Genomic DNA, 19,012 nt, shown 5'->3' on the forward strand with positions numbered 1-19,012 from the left:
ACCAGCTGCCACCCTGGGAAGCGGCGGTGTGAGGGGCTGCAGGTCCCTGCTTGCCCCAGTCCCGAGGGCTTTTCCTCCCCGAGGCTGCGTCTCCCCTTGGCACGCGGTGACGATGGGGCCCTGGGCGACTTTCGGCCGGGGCAGAGCAGGGCTGCGGGCTTCCCGGTGACCTTGCTGGTGACCAGCTGCCTCATGTCCCCTCTGCCAGTTCCAGCCGTGCCAGCAGCATGGAGAAGGTCATGGGCTGTGCCTGCCGTCACCCGGCCCTCGCAGCACCCATCCCCAGCCAGGACACGCTCCCTGGGTGCTGGATGCGATGGCATCCCTGACTAGCTGCAGTGGGGGATCAAACAGTGGGATGTGGGGACCAGGGTGCCTGATTTGGGTGCTGCTGAGGCACCTCCAGTCCTCATACCAACACCAGGGCTGTCACCCTTGTTTCGTGGGTGTTGTCCGAGTCCACACTGGTACACCCAGATGCAAAAGCTGCAGGGGGAGAGAAAATCAACCCCAGTTTAATAATTCCCCCAAAATCCTTTATTTCACCCCCCCACACACCCCTTGCACAGGCAAATGCTGGTTCTCCAGCATCATTTCAGGGCTGGTTTGGGGTTTTCTTTCCCCTTTCCCCCCAGACTCTGCCGGTCTTGGCACGGCGCGTGGGTTTGTTCCAGCTCAGCAGAGCTGGCTGCGCCGTTGGCATCTGCTTTTCTCCGGAGAGCGCCTGAATCTGGGTCAGGAATATATGTGTCTTTTTGAAATTCCTTAGGGGCCCTTGTGAAGCCAGCCTGGCTTCTGCTCTCCTGAGGTTTGTACCTGCAGCCGGCGGGATGCATCCCGCGCCAGCAAGAGGACTGGAGCCACTGGTTTTACTGCCCGATGCTGGGGAAATCGGGGCTCTGCCACAGGCATCAGGTGCAGGGCAGGGTTTGCAGCTCCCTCTTAGATTTGCACCCGCTGGGGTGAGCAGGATTTGGCCCTGGGTTGGGTTTGGCTGAGCACAGGGCCTTGCAGCATCGTTTCCGAGCAGGAGGTCTGCTCCTCCGGAGCCGCGTTTCAGCCGCCTTCCTCTCCCCTCCCCCTGCCTGCATCTGGAGGCTCGACACAGGAACCCAGATAGCATCATCCTGAAACCAGAATAGAAGCTTTGGAGGAGACTTTAGCATGTTTGTGTGGTTTTGATCTCGGTTTGTAGATAAAGAGGTGCTAAACAATGCTAAGGGGGCGAGTTGGAGTCCTTCACGGGGTGCGTGCGGCCGGGCCGGGGATGCGCAGGCCGCTGCCTGCCCCACCATACCAAGGACCAAGGGGGATGCTTTTCCCCTTCCCCATATCCTCCCAGGGAGGTCCCCATCCCTCAGCAAAGCCAGCTTGGTCCCTCAGCAGTCAGGGGGTGATGACTGGCACCACGCTGGGTATGAAAAGCCCTGATTTAAGTTGAATACAGGCGCTGGATTTTAGGGAAGGGGCTTCTCCCCTCCCTCTGTGGAGGAGAAGGAAGCTGATCCCACAGATCCAGAAACCACCAAGAAGGAAACTAAAAGTCCTTGGTGTCAGCGTGGAGGATATGTTAAACAAAAACCCCAACAATGAAGTCACAAAAGGCAGGCCTGGCCGTCAGCATGAGAGGAAGCAGGAAGGAAGAGCTGCAGTTAAACAGTCGGGTTCACGAGGTGACTTGAGCTCCATCCGTATCCTTAAGGGATGAGAGTCCAGCCCCATCCGTGGTTGGGCTGTGAGGCTTCGTACCAGTGCAGGATTTGGGAGCCTCAGACCTTGTCTCAGCCATCCTGGCTGCAGCTTGCTGCTTTGTGATTGTTTTTAAAGCTTTTCGGGGGGGGGGTTCTGCAGTGGGTGGAGTGTCCGAGCTTTGGTGCTGCTCCGGTGTGGCAGCGCAACCGCGTCGCCGTCTTGACTCAACCCAGTTGGCAGTGGGGGAGCCTTGTGGCAGGGCGTGGGGGCTGCTCTCACCGCCTCTGAGAAGCATCACCACCACCTCCAGACCATCATCACTCCCACCCTCCCTCCCTCCCTCCCTCCCTCCCGTTCCCCCGCACCCCTACCCCGAGGCAGGGCAGCGAGAGGCTCGGCGGCGGCTCGCCGCGCAGTCGGCACCGGTGGGTGTAAACCACTTCCCATGGCGGGCTGAGCTCTCGCACTGGTTTGCAGCTCAGCGGCTCTTTCCTGCTGCGGGCAGCGAGATGGGACAAATCCTGCACCTCGTAAAGCCCCGTGCCCACTGGTTGCACGTTGGAGCTCTCTTGCAATGCCTTGTCTTGCCTGGAGAGGCTCTGAGATGGAGGAGGTGTCCTCACAACATGTCCTTGAGGTCGTTTCTCTAGGTAGATGAACCCTGAGCACCTCAAGGTGTTGGTACTGTGGGTTGGGTTTGGGGTGTCATTGGGCGCCCTGCTCCTCAAGGGAGGATGCTCGGTGGGGGAGGACCCTTCACCCTGCTGCCTGCTCAGCTGGCCCCTTGGGTGGATGGAGCTAAATCAGGATAAAGCCATCTTGGGGAGAATTCCTGTGAATCCTGGGGAGTGGATGGGTTTGTCCTGCAGCACAAGCACTCGCTGCCTGGGCAGAGCGTTGGGCTGTTCTCCTCCGTAGCCATCACCAGACGACTGCGGGTGCCTGGGGTGGCCCTGAGCCCCCACCAGCCACATCCTGTGATGTTTGAGCCATCATGAGCCTGGTTTAAGCCTCACAGTCCCTTCAACTTCACAGAATCATAGAATCACAAGGTTGGAAAAGACCTTGTAAGATCATCAAGTCCAACCGTTCCCATCCTGTGCTGACCCAGCTCCCTGAGCACCTCATCTCCCCTCTGTTAAACACCCCCAGGGAAGGGGACTCAGCCCCTCCCTGGGCAGCCTGTGCCACAGCCCCACAACTCTGCCAGGGAAGAACTTTCCCCTCCCATCTGCTCTGACCCTGCCCTGGGGCAGCTTGAGCCCATTGCCCCTTGTCCCATCTCCTGGCCCCTGGCTGGAGAGACCATCACCCACCTCTCTGCACCCTCCTGGCAGGGCAGGGGAGGTGGGGAGAAGGTCTCCCCTCAGCCTCCTCTTCTCCAGGCTCAACACCCCCAGCTCCCTCAGCTGCTCCTCAGAGGATTTGCCCTCCAGCCCCTTCCCCAGCCTGGTTGCCCTTCTCTGCACTCGCTCCAGGACCTCAATGTCCTTCTGATGCTGAGGAGCCCAGAACTGGACCCAGCACTCGAGGTGCAGCCTCCCCAGTGCCAAGTACAGGGGGCACTTGGGACTTTCTGCCCCGTTGTGGAGGACTTTCTCCTCCTTAAGCTGAGCTACGTTGGTCCTTCCAGCATCCTTGCAGGACAGCATTTTTCTTCTCTTCCTTTTCCCTTTTTTCCTCCTGCAGCCTTCAGCTGCCCTTCAAAGCTGCTTTTGCAATTTTCCCCGCGGCCAAGGACGTCCCTGCGGCTCTGGCCCCAGTTTGGGGGATGGAGATGGGGAAAAACATCCCCCAAACCAGCACCACGATGAACCCATCCACATTTTACTGGTGCCTGTAACACTGGCTCTCCCACACGTGTGATTTGGGGGCGGGGGGGGAAGCCACATAGAGCTCAAAGGGAAAATAGATTTCTGGAAAGGATGCATTTATTTGCCCTTATTTATCTTCCTAAAGCTTTGGGATTCGTCTTTTTGATCTCCCCTTCGCAGCTGCTCACCCGACGTTTGGTTTATTTAAGCTGACATAGTGCTGAGAGCACAGGGCTTTACAAGGCGGGGGTTTAAGGAAGGACAGCTTAACATCATCGTGGCCCGCCTAGCTTCAGGAAGGAGGCAGTGGAAAAGGGGATTGCGACCAGTGAGTGGGTTTTGGAAGTGGGGGTGAGGTTGTAAGTGGTCCCTACTCCTGTGGAGAGAAATGTGGGGGCTGCTGAGTAGAGAAATGGGGAAAAACGTGGGAAAACCAACAAATTATGGAGCGGTGTGGAGAACCCTGTGGCGATGCCAAGGTGAAACCACCTCCAAATAGGTAAGATAGATGAGAAATCTGTGTAGTTGGTTAAAAAAACCCCAAATAATCCAGAAATAGAGACTTGGAGAAGATAAGTGGGCAACCTTGTGTAGATCCAGGCCTGGAGGTTGATGGCCCTGCCTGTGGCAGGGGGGTTGGAGCTCTGTGATCCTTGGGGTCCCTCCCAACCCAGACCATTCTATGATTCTCTAACCAGCTCTCCTGCCTCCCCAGCTCGTGGACCTGTGGATTCAGCACCCCCAAAATCCCTTGTTGTGTGAAAACATCTCCCTGGTTGAGATCCTGCTTGGCTTTTCCTTCCTTCCCCCATCTGCAAACCACTCACTCTGCTCCCTCGCCCGTCTCTCCAATTTAAAGCAATTTAGTGGGAGCTGGGTATGAATTACTCAGCACAGAGTTAACCAGCACCTGCTTGTAGTTAATTGGCATGTGTGTTAATTGCTGTGATAGTCATCCTTGCGCGAGCGCGCGAGGAGGGGGGTGTAGGGCAGGAGGGAGGGATGCGGGCGCTAGCGGGCTGCCTCCGTCCCAGCGCTTCCCTGGGGTGATGCTGAGTCCCCCCTTTCCTGATCCTGGCCGAGGTTTTGGGGTGCTGAAGAGGGATGGGGTGATGTTTTGGGGGTGATGCCCGTGGTTTGCTTTACAGCAGGTTTGGAGGTCCCTTTCGATGCCCTTGGACCCCCCCACCCCAGCGCTGCGACGGTTCTTCCTAACGGGGTGAGGCAGCTGAGATGCTCGGTGGTTGCATGGAGATGGTCACCATGGAGACGGGTACCACTGGGGATGGTGGAATTGAGGGGGGAAATGATTGCGGGTGCCCGGGGTGGCCCTGAGCACCCCCCCCAGACGCATTCTGTGATGTTTGAGCCATCCTGAGCCTGGTTTAAGATGGTGCTGGGTCATGTTTTGGGACAGGCAGCCTGCCTTACAGGGCTGTGAAGATTCTCTAGTGTCTCGTAGAGGGCTGGGCTGAACCCATCCACTGGTGTTTGTGTGACTCCTGAGGAGTTGTGGCTTGGGAATGTTGGTCTCTCATCCCAAACAGGTTGGGAATGTCCCATGGGCTCAGATGCCATGTGGGGGTGTCTTCTCATCCTGCGTGGACCATGGGATGGTGTGAGCCTCTTTCCTTTGGAAAACCAGGCTGAGGAGAGAAGCAGAAGGAAAGAAAGGTGATTTAATGACTGTGGATGTTATACTGAATTAAAACACCCAAGACCCCACATGTTAAAAGCTATTGAAGGGTTTAACTCCTTTTAAAAGCCCTGAGCTCTGGGTGCTTGGCTATATATAGGTTTGGGTGCTCCACCTGATTGCAGGAAGGTGTCATGGGTGATCCTGAAGCTTCAGGGTGGGCATGTAGGGAGCCAGAGGAATCTGCTGGTGAAGGATGGGGAGCTCTGGAGGCACATGGTGCAGAGTGGGAGCATCTGGGATGCAGCCAGCAGCAGTGCCGGTGTGATGGGAGGTGAGGGGGGTCTCTCCAGGTTTCTTGAGCTCACAGATGCTGATCAGAAACTTGAGTCTGTGGTTGGACTTTCTGAAACAGACACCTGGCTAGGAAACGTGAAAATATCTGGGTTTAAAAATATATTGGGGAAAAAAAAAGCCATTGACACCGTAAACCCAAATAACCCCAACCCAGAACCCCAACTCCAGGAACATGAAGATGAAGGGGGAGTTTTAAATCCCCTCCATCAGATGAGTTCGGAGGGCAGCGAGCAGCATCCTGCTTTTCTCCATCCCTCCTTTGGATCCCACCTGAGGACCATGCTCACCGAGGGGTCTTTCCTTCCCTGGGCAGGGGAGAGGGACAATGAGCATGGGGGACTCGATCAAGCAAACCCCAAGGCTGGGACAACTGTCTTCAGCCAGCCAGGATGCTGAGAACCCAAGATTTGGTTGAAAAAAGAGGTGATTTGGATCAAAACACCTGGAGTCTTTGGGATGCAGGGAGGGGAACGTGGTTCGGATGCCGCCGCTCCCGCGCGAGATGCGCTGGTTTAGGTGAACATCAGGGCTGGGCTTGAGCAGCAACAGGGATTTTTCCTCATCCCTCCAAACAACCCATCAGGGTGGGGTTTTTTTTTAAGGCTGTGGAGTTTTTGGCTGTGATAGCATCCTGGGAAGAAATCCTCCAACCCAATTGTGTTCAAATATGTTTCCTTTCACTCGGTTTAAATTTACTGCCCCGTTGTTCCTCCAGTGTTTATTGTTGCTTCTGGAGAGTTCCTCTCTGGTTTGGACAGTAAATCCGCTGTCTTCACAGAGGGTTTCTCTCTCTGTCCAAGAGCTGCAGCACAAGGAAAGAATTAACATCTTGCCCTGGGTCTGGAGACGGAGCTGCTGTGACTTCACCCTGCTGCTGCTGCTGCTGGTGGTTTAGGAGGTGGTGGCGGTGGATGGTTTTCAGCTGGTGTAAAGAAATGGCAGCTCCAGAGGGGGAAGCTGGGCAGGAAACTCGTTGGGAAGTTCTTCCTCTGTTAAATTTTCTCCATGAGTGTGAAATCCTCACCTCAGACCTGCTGTTCCCCCCTCCCAACCCCGGCCTCCGGACTGATGGACTCTGTCCGGTGTGGGCTCGTGGTGGTGGAGATGCCAAGTGGACACCCCAGGTGGAAGAAACAGGAATCCTCAGGTTTGGGGCTTTTCCTGTATCAGTGGCTATTGAGGGATGCTCTCCAGACAGCCCGGCACCTGCATCCCCTGCTTGTGGGGCAGTGCTCTGGGACCAGTGATCCTCTGGGACTAATGATGCTCTGGGGCTGGCGATGCTCTTGGACTGATGATGGTTTGGGACCAGCGATGCTCTGGGACCAGTGACAGTGTGGGACCAGTGATGGTCTGGGACCAGTGATGCTCTTGGATTGGTGATGGTCCGGGACTGGAGATGGTCTTGGACCAGTGGTGCTCTGGGACTGGTGATGCTCTGGGACCAGTGGTGCTCTGGGACTGGAGATGCTTGGGACTGGTAATGATCTGGGACTAGTGGTGCTCTGGGATGAGTGATGCTCTGGGACTGGAGATAGCCTTGGACCAGTGATGGTCTGGGACCAGTGATTCCGGGACTGGCCTTTTCAGGGCTGCTTGCAGAGAGACAGGGAGTAGCAACTGAAGGGCATCTCCCTCTTCCCTAACACTGGCTCAGCATCCTCCACACCTTGCAGCTGGATGGTCCCTCCCATTTGCTACTGGGAGGGGAAACCAGTTTGGAGAAGTAACTGGATGATTCAAGCAGTGAGTGCCATCCCTGTGTGGTTTGTCCTTGCAAAGAGCCTTCCTGGTGGGATTTATGAGGGGAAGAAGAAGGATCTTTGCCACCCTTCATCTCTCTGGTCTCCTTCCTGGGTTCCCCGTTGCTCCTCTTCCCTGGAGGGTGAATTGGGGATGTTGGAGTGGAAACACCTCCCCATTCCCTGCTCAGCTGCTCGAAGCAGCACTGAAACCACCCAGCACGATGCACGATGAATAATTTTAACATCCCCCCCCCCAAAAAAAAGGAGAGAAGAAGATGTAGTGACTCACACAACTCAATGAACCCCGAAAAACAAGTGTGGGAGTGAGACTGTCAGGGCTTGTTTGTTGTCAGAGCAGGGTCTGATGAGGAGGCAAAGGATGGGGACAAGGTCCCTGGGAGGGTTTCAGGGGGGTCTAGGGGGGTGGTTCTGTGCTTTGGGGTGGGAGAGGAGCAGGAGGAGTTTGGTCGGCGCTGGCTGCTGAATGGGGATGGGGATGGGGGGTGTCGGTGCCCTGCTGCAGCATCAAGGGATGTGGGTGCCCTGAGGGTGCTGAGCCACTGCCGGGTGCTGGGAGGGTGGAGGAGAGAAAGGAGCCATGTGTGTCCCACCCCCAGAGAGGTGTGGAGCATCCGATACCCCCCACGTCAATCCCCACACCTCCAGATTGATGGAAACAACCGGCGTGCGGCTGTTGTTGGGCTCGGGCTGTCTCAGCTTCCTTGAGTCCTTCTTCCCCCACCCAGCAGAATTAGGTTTCTGTGCCTGATTACTGGGGGGGGGGGTGTGTTAAATAATCAAATAAAACCATTTTACAATTCCAAATTGAAGATTAATGCAGAAATTGGAGCCGGATTTAAATTGCCCCAGCTAATCACCAGCCACTCGACTGCTTATGACTTTATTAAGAGGGGGGGGAAAAAGGGGGGTGGGGGGGAAAAGTCTGGAGTGTCAGGGAGGAATAATGATTCATGGGCTTGTTGCTGCCGTCTCCTCCTCCTCCTCCTCATCCAGCATCGCCGTGCCCAGCCCACACGTGTCCTGCGGCGCTGGGGGGAGGGGGGGGTTGGTTTTGGGTTCCATGCTTGAGGTTTCTCTAAACCAGGTTGGATAAATCCTCCTGCAATCCCACTGCTCCCAGAACCCAGCGGGAGGATGGAGCAGAGACCACCCGCCAAGCTGGGGGATTAGGAACCATGGATGGGGAAGGGGATGTGGGGAAGGTGCCAGATCCCGCATGGGATTTGGGGACAGAGGGGTCTCACTCCCATCTCTCTCTTCCTCTCTCCTTGCACAGGTTTGTGGGCAGTGGGTGACAGCTCAGCGCCGCTGGATCCGGCCGTGCGGGAGGATGAGGATACCATGAACTGAGCAGGGAGCAACGTGGAAAACACTTTTTTTTTTCTTTTTTTTTTTAAATTTTGGCTTTTTTTGCTGATTTTTCATCCCCTCTCATCCCAAAAAACCCCCCCTCATCCCACCTTCTTTAATGAAAGCTGTTTAAAACGGGGTTCCTTTTCCCCCCTCCCCTGAACCGAAGTCGACCCCGGCTGCGGGGAGGATTTTCCAGAGAAGATGGGGAGGAAAAAGATCCAGATCCAGCGGATCACGGACGAGCGCAATCGGCAGGTTGGTGCTTTCCCCTTGACCCCCCCTTCTCCCTCCCCACCCACTCCTCTCCCATCAGATGCTTTAAAACTTCCAAACTACCCGTTTTCCAGCCCGTTTTGGGCCAAATTTGGGCCAACCACCCGTTTTCCAGCCCATTCAGGGCCAAATTGGAGCCAACCACTAATTTTCCAGCCCATTTTGGGCCCCACGTTTGGGCCAACCAGCTATTTTCCAGCCCATTTTGGGCCAAATTTGGGCCAACCACTCATTCTCCAGCCCATTTTGGGCCAAATTTGGGCTCACCACCCATTTTCCAGCCCATTTTGGGCCAAATTTGGGCCAACCACCCATTTTCCACCCCCAATCCACAAAAGAAGCAGACTGGGAGAACTCAGCCCCAGTGCTGGATCGGGGTGAATCCCCAAAGCCAGGCAACCCCCCCTCATTTTCCATCAGCCCCCACCCAGGCGTCGCTCCTCATCTTGGAGCTCCTCACGCCATTTCCATCTAAGCTCTTTTCCAGAACTATCTTCACTTAGTTCCTCAGGGTTGAGTTTTCTTCTTGGGTTTGTTTTTTTTTTTCTCTTGTCTTCCAGAAAATTCATTTCAGTTGACATTTTCCAACAGGTTTTTCCAATAAAAAACAGCCACAACAAGGATCCGTTCCCCTGAACGCAAACAACCCAAATTCTTCTCCTTTTCCCTCTTTTTTTCCCCCCTTTTTCAATTCAAAACTTCCATGGATCCAGCATTTTGGGTGGGGGGGGTTATTTTCCCCCTTGTGCTTCATCGAATCCAATCCCTGTGTGTAGAAACACACATGTATCACCAAGAGGAAAAGGAAAAACAGCCCAAACTTCCTTTTTTTCCCCCCTAATTCCCATTATTTACACCTTCCTTGCGTTGAACCAGCTGAGTGGCAGCACTTTGCCATCCCAGCTTTGTTCCATGACCACTCCAATGACGTTTTCCCCTGGTAACCATGGGATTTTCAGGCTCCAGGTCCCTTTGTAGCTTCACCTCATCCTTGAATTAAGCTCTGTAGATCAGCCTTTAGCCTGCTACGGAAGCTCTGGCATGACCCCACCACGCTTCTTTTCCACTGCTTTTATTCCAGGGGTGGGGAAACATGAATTAATTAAAAAATATATTAATAAGTTAATTTAATATATGTTAAAAATGCTTAATAAGTGGCAGCTGATGGAATTGGCTGGGTTGGTTTATTGCTCTGCGGCACAGCGGTCGATGAAGGCGGCTTTTCTTCGTTAACAGGGTTGTTTGGTGGCTGGGATGGGGCTGGATGGGTTTTGGGAACATCCCAGTTGCTCATGGCACTGTTTATTTCCATCATTAGCTGGGAATGGGGCGCTGGGGGCTGGTAAAAGAAGCTGGGGTGTGTTTTATGGGGCGGCGTTGCATGGGGGGAGGTGGCGGAGGGGGGAAAGGGGGGGGGGTGCAGCTCTTGGAGCCCCGTTAGGGGGTTGGCTGAGTGGAAAATGTTTGGTAATGCTGGAGGCTGATGGCACAGCCGAGCCCTGTTGTATAAGGCTTCGGGAAAGGAAAGTGGCGGTTCCCTGCCAGACGCAGGCGCCAAGGCGGTGGGAGGCGTTTCTCAGGGGGTGGAGGGGGGGAATTTGGCTGAAGGAGGAAGGATGGAGGTGCAGATCCTTGCTGAGGTCTCGCTGGGATGAGTGAACCCAGGGAGGGATTGAGCAGCGGGAGTTGCTGGGTGCTGTGGTTTTAGGGTGGCTCAGGTGACCCCGGGAATGTTGGTTGTCCCTTGGCAGGGGGGAAGCTGCATCCTCAGCCCGGTTGGTTCTTCCAAACCCCAGCACAGGAACATCCCCCCCTCCCATCACTGTGCTTTTCCCAGCCCCCAGCCCTGCTGAAGTCGGGGATAGGCACAGTGAGGTGAAGGGGTCTGCACAGCCGTTGCTGTGAGGTGCAGCTCTTCCCATGCACCTCACGCCCCATCCACAGCTCCAGTCTTGCCTCCCGTGGGCACACAGACCAGGAGCCCGTGTGGAAGAGCCCAGAATCACAGCAGAAGCCCAGACCAGGGGAGCAGAGCAAGTAAGAGTCACTAATGTCATTAGAGGAATTACTGGAGAGGATTTGCCATAACAGATCAGCCCATCAGTCCTTCAGGGCCAGGCTCCTGACTCTGGCAACGGCCAATATGGTCTGCATCAGGGGAAAGGCAAAAATCCCCTGCTAGTGTGGGGCAGTAATTCCTTCCTGACCCCTTTGGTGATCGGCTTACGCCCTGAAGCATGAGATTTGATTACCCTCTTAGACTTAGAAGGTTAATTCTTCGGGATGAGGCTCGTGCGTGGTGGCAGGGGAAGGTTTGGGGTTTCTGTCCCAGGTCATGGGATGCTTTGTAGCTGATGCTTTTGGGCCATGGAGCTGGCTGAATGGTGACCCTTGGCTTTTCTCTGCAAGGAGCAGGGGGGAGCAAGGCAGAGGGATGCTCCCCCACCCTGTCCCTGCGTCTATAGAGGGATGTTTGGGCGCTTTGGGTCCTGCTTGGCTCTGCTGAGGGTGTTGCTTGGTGAAGTCAGCCCATGCTCTCCCTCCTTGCTCAAGGGCACTGCCTGAACCACGCTCCATCCCAGCCTTTATGGCCAAGAGCTGCCACCTTGGCCTCACCCCCTTGCCCCTGATTTCGGTGGCCAAGCTCGTGGCACCTGGCGAGATGTTTTTGTGGTGGGGCATCCCCAGCACCAGCGGCTGCTGAAAACACCCACCCTTGGCTGTTCCCTTGGCTGTTCCTGGCAGAGATGCCGGGTGTTTTCCTCCCAAGGGCTCCTCGTGCTGCTTCCAGCCTGAGTCAGAGCAGCGGGGCCATCGCGGTGGGGGGGATGCTGTGCCGGGCTGTGCCAGAGCAGCCGTTCTCTGGCGGGGACCAGAGACCGCTGCTGGCACAGGGCTGGGTGCCCCACATTGTTTTTGGTGCTTGTCCTGCTGTTGGCTGTGGGAGCAACACCACAGTTGGGTCCCACCTGAAGTCCTGTGGTGTGGCAGTGGCTCAGTCCTTGGAGCAACCCAGCAGCTGGGATTTTGGGCAGCTGAGAGGTCTGGGATGCCACTGGAGAAGAGGAGTTGCTGATGACACCAGCGCTGGCTCTCAAGCCCTTTGCTTTGTGTGAGGGAGCTGGGATGGGTGCTGGAGCAACGTGAGCACCCGCCGGGCCGCGGCGCGAGCGGGCGCACGTGGTGGGGAGCGGCGCCGCGGGGTGCCAGCCCTGCGCTGCCCAGGGGATGAGGCGATTAGAGACGAATCTCGTTACTGCTTAATCACCTCTCAGAGACGGTGGGGAGGGACAGGACAGGTGGGGAGGGCCAGGACAGGCAGGTCCCTGCACCGTGCGTGCCCAGGGCCGGGTGCTGCTGGTGGCACCGTGCCGGCAGTGCCTCTTGCTGCCCATGCAGTCGGGGAAGCTCCAGGTTGAGCTCTTCAGACCATGGCTGTGACACCACTAACTCGAGTTGGGTGAAGGCAGCAGCCTCATCTGCTCTCCTCCCTCAGTGCTGCAGATACAGGCTGCTCAGCTGCACAGTCGATGCCGTGCTGGAGGCTCTAAGTGGGGTCAAGCCCTCTGGGCCCCAGCGAGGGAGCAGCTCTTGACACCCAAGGGCATCTCAGCTCGTCTCCAGCCCTTTCCCTTCCCCTGCAGAGCAATGCTTAAAGCAAAGCGGTGACCTCCCTGCTTTTATGTCCCTTTATTTGCTAAGAGGGCATTGGCTGAGCATCACGTCTTTCCCTGGTGACGTTGCTGGTGGGAGGATGAGGGACCTGTGGTGGCTGCAGCCCCCGCAAGCCAGCAGCCTCCCCACCAGTGGGTCCTTTTAGAAGCATCACGGTGAGACCCCAACATCTGCCTGGCATCCAGAGCAGCTTTTGGAGCCTGCAGCCAGCTCCATCCCCATCCCCCAGCCAACTGCTCCCAAGAATCAGCCCTGCAAAGAGCTGCCTCGTTAGCTGACAGCTCGAACGAGGGCTCGTTTCAAGGCAGGGCGGGTTGGGAGGATGGGGAGGGGGACACACACAGTGTCCCTGGGTGTGCAGGTGATGTAGGGATGAAAAAAAGATGGGTCAAGGATGAGATGGGTGGATGGGTGATGTGAAGCAGCACCTTGACATGCTTCAGGGTGGCTGAACCCCACAACTCTGGGGCTCCCAGGATTGGGTGCTTGCAGAGATGCAGTGAGCGAGGACGAGCTCTCCAGTGCCTGGATACTGGAAAATACTCATCTGAACCCCGGCAGCCCCTGGGCAGATGGCAGCTCTGCTGGGGATCCTGCTGGAATTCCTCTTCTCTTGGTTTGGCAATGTGTGATCTCCAGTGTGGATAATCATCTCAGGGCTTGTGAAGCGTCTGCCTCTGGAGCATCCCAAAATAGGCAGCGATACGAAGGGGCTGGGAGAAGGAGGTGAGAGGAGAGCTTTGGGGTGGTCATCCCATTGGGGGAAACTGAGGACAGAAGGTTCCCTTTGCTCTGCCTTTCCTTTTGCTCTTCCTCCCATGGTCATCCCAGTTTTCTCCAGGAGGTGTTGGGTCCGTGGGCAGCCTGGGCACAGCTTCTGACCCCGGTTCTCTTTGCTCCCAGGTGACCTTCACCAAGCGCAAGTTCGGCTTGATGAAGAAGGCCTACGAGCTGAGCGTCCTGTGTGACTGTGAGATCGCCCTCATCATCTTCAACCACTCCAACAAGCTGTTCCAGTATGCCAGCACCGACATGGACAAGGTGCTGCTCAAGTACACCGAGTACAACGAGCCCCACGAGAGCCGGACCAACGCCGACATCATCGAGGTGAGGCTGCCTATCTGTCCCCCCCACTGGCTTTGCCGTGGGACCAGCACCAGTTCTGGCACCACAGCTGGATGCAGGAGGTCGGGGTGGGGTGGGGATGGGAGTGAGAAGATCTCCCACACTCATTGCTGGACGCTTCTTGTATGGTTTTGGTCCAACCCTACAAAAACACTTGGTGGGTGGTAGAGTTTGACGCTGCCTTGAGGGACTTGTTGATCTGCTGCTGGAAAATTGAGGCTTTGTGGGACTTTCCTGTGGTCTGGGTGAACCACAGGATGGTTTTGGAGATGTCTCCCAGTGCCGTGGCACTGGGGTGCCTTGATGCAGCTGGTGACATTGCCCTGGGTGTTGCTTCAGACAGGAGGGCACCAGCGGCTGAATCTCCAAGTGATTGAGGTTGGGAAGAACCTTTGGGTGCCTCCAGCCCAACCTCACACATAGGTGGGGGTGCCTAAGGCTTGTCCAGCTGCCATGGGCACCACGCTGACACCACAGCTGCTCTCATCCTGCCCTCCCCACTACTTTGTCCTCATCCCTGACGCTGGCAGAGCATCACCCTGGCTTGAGCACAGGGTGTTTGTCTCACAGGAGGGTGCCAGCAGCATCTTGGCTCCTAAATCTTGCTCTTTGGGGTGGTTTTTTTTGCTTTTTCTTATTCCCCCCTTGGTGAAACAGGACTTTTTGGAGAGGTTTGGACTTGAGGTTTTCACTTCCTCATCCACCCAGTTCCCACCAACGTGCTGCCGCAGCTGAAGTAGCTGGAGCTGTGGCCAAGCACCCCCCATCACCTCCCTTCCCTCCCCAGCATTTGGACACTGTTCTGCCTTAGAAATGGTTGAAGAAACCCCTTTTTTTGCCCATTTGAACCAGGCAGTGCCCAGGCACTGTGAAACCCCCTGTGTTTTGCAGCACACTCCATGCTCAGCAGCAGAGGAGCCTCACCCAGCTTCTCCAGGATGCTCAGACTGCGGCGCTCGCGGCGCCGGCACAGATCTGTCTTGGCCTAAAAATACTGTAAACATTTTGGGCAGCGTTCTCTGTTCCCTTATGGTCCAAGATACAAACACTCCCCAGCTGATGAGCTCCACACAGTCCTTGGCACCCAAGGAAACGCTGCGTTTCCACCACATGACGAGCTGGATCCGCGGCCAAAGCTTGAGGAGAGGAACGTCGGGAGCGGAAGGATGGTGGTGGATGGGAAGGAGAAGAGCCCCAACACACCAGGCTCAGCACATCTCCTTGGCAAAGCCACCTCAGAGCAAAGCCTGGTGGTTTTTGAGGCTGCTTGAGCATCCCTCCCCATCCTTATTGTGTCTTGGAGTGAGGCTTAGAGCCACTCTGAGATCTTCACTCTTTTCCCCTCCTGAATTCCCACCCCCATGAGACCCTTCCCACTCCTCCTGCTGATTTGTATCTCCTCCCCTCACCCAGGTTGGGTCCCACCGACCTGACTCTGACCCCACCACACCCAAACCCAGTTTATCTCACATTTCTTAGTGGCTCCCAGTTGAACTTGGCTTCCCCAGCACCAAGCAGGAAGACCCAGGCTGTGATTTATCCACCAAGTATGATTTGAAGTGGATTTTAAGGGGCTGCTGCCCCATAGTGCCTGTGGCCTTTGTCTCCTAGAGGGCTGCACCCCAGAACAGCTCTGGCAGCACCTCAGAAAGGATAAGGAGCAACTGGGACCTGGGGCAATCGAAGCAGAAGCCTCTTGATTTCATTTTTCTGGCTGAGCTGGGGGCTCCTGGGGCCAAAGGCACTGGTACCACCAGCTCTGGGTTGGTCTGGTCATATAAGGGTTTAAAATTATGGTTTAAAACCACAGGAAACATGAGATCTCCCTTTTTGTTTGTTCCTGGGGAGATGCAGTCCATGGGGGACACCCCATCACCTCACGTGCTGTGCAGGGATGCCCTGGAGGGATTTAATCCCCTTGGATATGTAGCCAGATGCAAAGATGCTCCAGGATGAGAGCACCCAGCCCAGGAGGGGTTCAGCACCCCATCTGCCATTTGGGGACCGTTCCCTGGGGTGGGGACACGGACACACACCCCACCCCCATGTTTCAGCTGTGCCAGGGACCAGCAGCTGTTGGGAGTGGAATTCAACCACCCAACCCCTCTGTCTCTCTCCATGCCCAGCAAAGTCCAGGCTGCTGCAAGCTTTTAAGTCTGAGAAAATCTCTCTAATGCAGAGAGGGGGGTTTCCTTAATCGGGGGGGGGCAGCTGAGGCCCCCAGACAGGCACGCTGGCTGCCACGTGCGCGCCCGGGCTGGGATCACGCCGGCTTTGCTCTTCGCTGTCGCTTCTCGTTTCCTCACAGCCTGGATGATGAGCCAGCTTCTGAGGAGGGGCTTGGATGAGGGCACAGGGATGCTCCAGAGCCAGTTAGAGCCACGCAGTGATTTCTGCCCTTATCCTTGGCTGGATATCCTGGGGAGGGGGGACACAAACACACTGATTTTTCCTTAATTCTCCTTCCTGGAGTTGTTATTTCCTGGGGTGCAGAAAAGCAGGCACTTTGAAGGATGCTGAGGAGGTGCAGAGGCAGCTGCAGGTGCTGTGTCTTCATCCCCATCCTCCTCATTCCCTGTAGCCTGGGATGCTTGAGCTTCCCTCCTAGAAGAGAAGCCGACTGCATCCCAGTTGAGCATCGTTTCCTCTCACACAATCTGGTTCCTGGTCTCTCACCCTCTTCAGGTTGGACATCTGGTCCCATCAGAGCTGGGATCATGGGATCATTGCCTGGAAAAGCAGGACGTGCCACGGGGGGACTCCTGATAGAGTGGGGAGCTGGAGGGTGCCAGGGACATGAGCAGACCGTGGGTTGGGTTTTGTTTTTACCAAGTGAAGTTCTCACCCTGATTTTCTCCTTTGAAAATTCCCACCCTGGGAAGGGATCGGATCAAAATCTGCTTTATATGGAAAAGAGTCGTGGTCCAGGGGATGCAGCCTGGGGATGAAAATGTTTCTGGCCTCTTTGCATGTTCTGGGTTTCTCCTGGAGAAGGGAACGAAGAGGAAAGACCTTGTGGAGATGCTGAAAACAGGAACCTTGGGGGTTGATTCTCACTCCAGCAGGAATCTTTATCTTTTACACCATCTTGTCAGGAAGCAGAAGATGTGGGGGAAAAACCCCCAAGGGGCCAACACTCACCTGGCTGGAAATGGGATTTTCATAGAATCATAGAATCCCAGCCTGGTCTGGGTTGGGAGGGACCCCAAGGGTCCCAGAGCTCCAACCCCCTGCCGCAGTCAGGGACACCAACCTCCAGGCCTGGAGCTACACAAGGTTGCCCAGGGCCCCAGCCAACCTGGCCTTGAACACCCCCAGGGATGGGGCACGTGTGTTTTGGAGGAAAAACAAAAAAAAAACCCTCTTTTTATCTTTATTTCATTTATTTCTCTAAAACTCGGGTTCAACTTTCCATCCTTCAGCTGCAGCGGTGAAGCCAAAAGGTTTGGATGGGGCAGGGAAAAATGGGCAAAAAAGCAGTTTCCAAACAAGAAAATAATATTAATTAATTAATTAATCAATCAATTAAAAGGAAGCTGTTCCTTCCCCACTGGCAGCACCCGTTCCCTTCATTTTTTGGCCCGTTCCCAACCCATCCAAGGCCACGTATGAAAACGGAAGAACAGAGGGAAAAACCCTTGGTGAACCTGCAGCAAAAAGCTCTGGGAACCTCCTGCTCATGCCAATGACTTGGATTCCCACTGGATTCCCACTGCCCTTCTCCATAGAGATGGGAAATACTGTGAATTAGGGGATACTGGGACGTCTTATTAAGGAATAATTATTCAGTGGTGGGAATTAATTGGGTTTTGGATGCTTCACTGGTGGAGCTGGATGTGGCCGAAGACTTGGACCCCTCTGTGGATTAAATCTAAGTAATGAGCTTCAAATTAACCCCAGGGAGAGTGATTTTAATGTGAAAATACTGCAAAAACCTTCATCTGGGTGGAAAACAAGCTGAGGGATGGATTCAGAGCCTCTTGCTTGGCCGTTGTCTCCCAGTTCAAGCATCCTCCAAGCAAGACCTGCAGGAAAGAGCTGTGCTGATGCCAAGCAAAGGTCATCTCCTGGTTTTTCCAGCCCTTTTGGGAGACTTCACCGGTTTTAATCCACTCCAGCAAAAATTCCCAGGGCTTCCAGGTAGCTGAGGAGCCACCTCAGGATGTGTTTTGGCTTCAAAAATAGCTCTTTGTTCCTGTTTAGGAAGGCAGAGGAGAATCATCAAGGTTCTTTATTACTTTATTAATTCCCCCCCCATCCCTGTTGCTGTACCCTACGTGTAGCCTGAGGATGTGATTACTGGGTTCTTGTTAGTGAAGGAGGAGATGTTGCACTCAGGACCTTGGCTGCAGGGTCTGTGCTGTCAGGGTCACTTCCCCAACTCCCTCACACCACCCACCTGGTTTTGCCAGGGCTGAGATGCTTTTTGCTCGTTATTTTGGGGTGTACTTGCCTATTTTAAGATGTTTTCCCCCTGGTTTTAGCAGGGAGCAGACTTTGTTAAGGTTTATTTCCCCTCCTTGTAGGAATTGTAGGTGACGAATGTGTCTGAGCTGATACAAGGCCAAACACATCCTTTGAAAGCAAGAATGTTTCTATCCATCCATCCATCCATCCATCCATCCATCCATCCATCCATCCATCCATCCATCCCTCCACCCACCCATTGGTCCATCCATCCATCCATCCATCCATCCATCCATCCATCCATCCATCCATCCATCCATCCATCCCTCTGTCCCTTCCTCCATCCATCCATCCATCCATCCATCCATCCATCCATCCATCCATCCATCCATCCATCCATCCATCCCTCTGTCCCTTCCTCCATCCATCCATCCATCCATCCATCCATCCATCCATCCATCCCTCTGTCCCTTCCTCCCTCCCTCCCTCCCTCCCTCCCACATCTCTCCCTCCCCCATGACAATCCCTAAACTAAAGCCACCCCAACTCTTCAACCCCCACCGATCTCATCAACATCTCGGGGACACACACACACGAATCTATGAACCCACCCAAATCCAAACCCACCTGATGCCTCAAGCTGCGTCGGGGCGCAGGGGGGGGATACCCTCCCATTCCAGCGGGTGCCCACCTTCCCCATCCCCATCCCCACTCCCAGAGCTCAGACTCTCCCGGTTGTGTTCGCAGACCTTAAGAAAGAAAGGGTTCAACGGCTGTGACAGCCCGGAGCCCGACGGCGACGACTCCATCGACCAGAGCCCCTTGATGGAGGATAAATACCGCAAAGGCAGCGAGGATCTGGATATCCTCTTCAAGCGATACGGTGTAAGTACCCGCCCCTGGGCCAGAAAACC

At 55.2% G+C, this 19,012-nt stretch overlaps 1 protein-coding gene across 2 annotated transcripts in view; it reads left to right on the top strand.

Annotated features, from left to right (window-relative positions):
• MEF2D (myocyte enhancer factor 2D) overlaps positions 1 to 19,012 on the top strand; it is a 58,884-nt gene that overhangs the window by 20,791 nt on the left and 19,081 nt on the right. Inside the window, exons 2-4 of one of the 2 annotated variants that reach the window (XM_084276617.1) lie at positions 8,542 to 8,873; positions 13,470 to 13,673; positions 18,846 to 18,983. In XM_084276617.1, coding sequence (XP_084132743.1) covers positions 8,820 to 8,873; positions 13,470 to 13,673; positions 18,846 to 18,983 — 396 coding nt within the window. In that variant the 5' untranslated portion in view covers positions 8,542 to 8,819. The remainder of the gene's footprint in view (positions 1 to 8,541; positions 8,874 to 13,469; positions 13,674 to 18,845; positions 18,984 to 19,012) is intronic. The other variant, XM_084276616.1, reaches the window with a different exon arrangement.

This window comes from Gallinula chloropus (genome assembly GCF_964237585.1).
Source record: "Gallinula chloropus genome assembly, chromosome: 29".
NCBI classification, from domain to species: Eukaryota; Metazoa; Chordata; class Aves; order Gruiformes; family Rallidae; genus Gallinula; species Gallinula chloropus.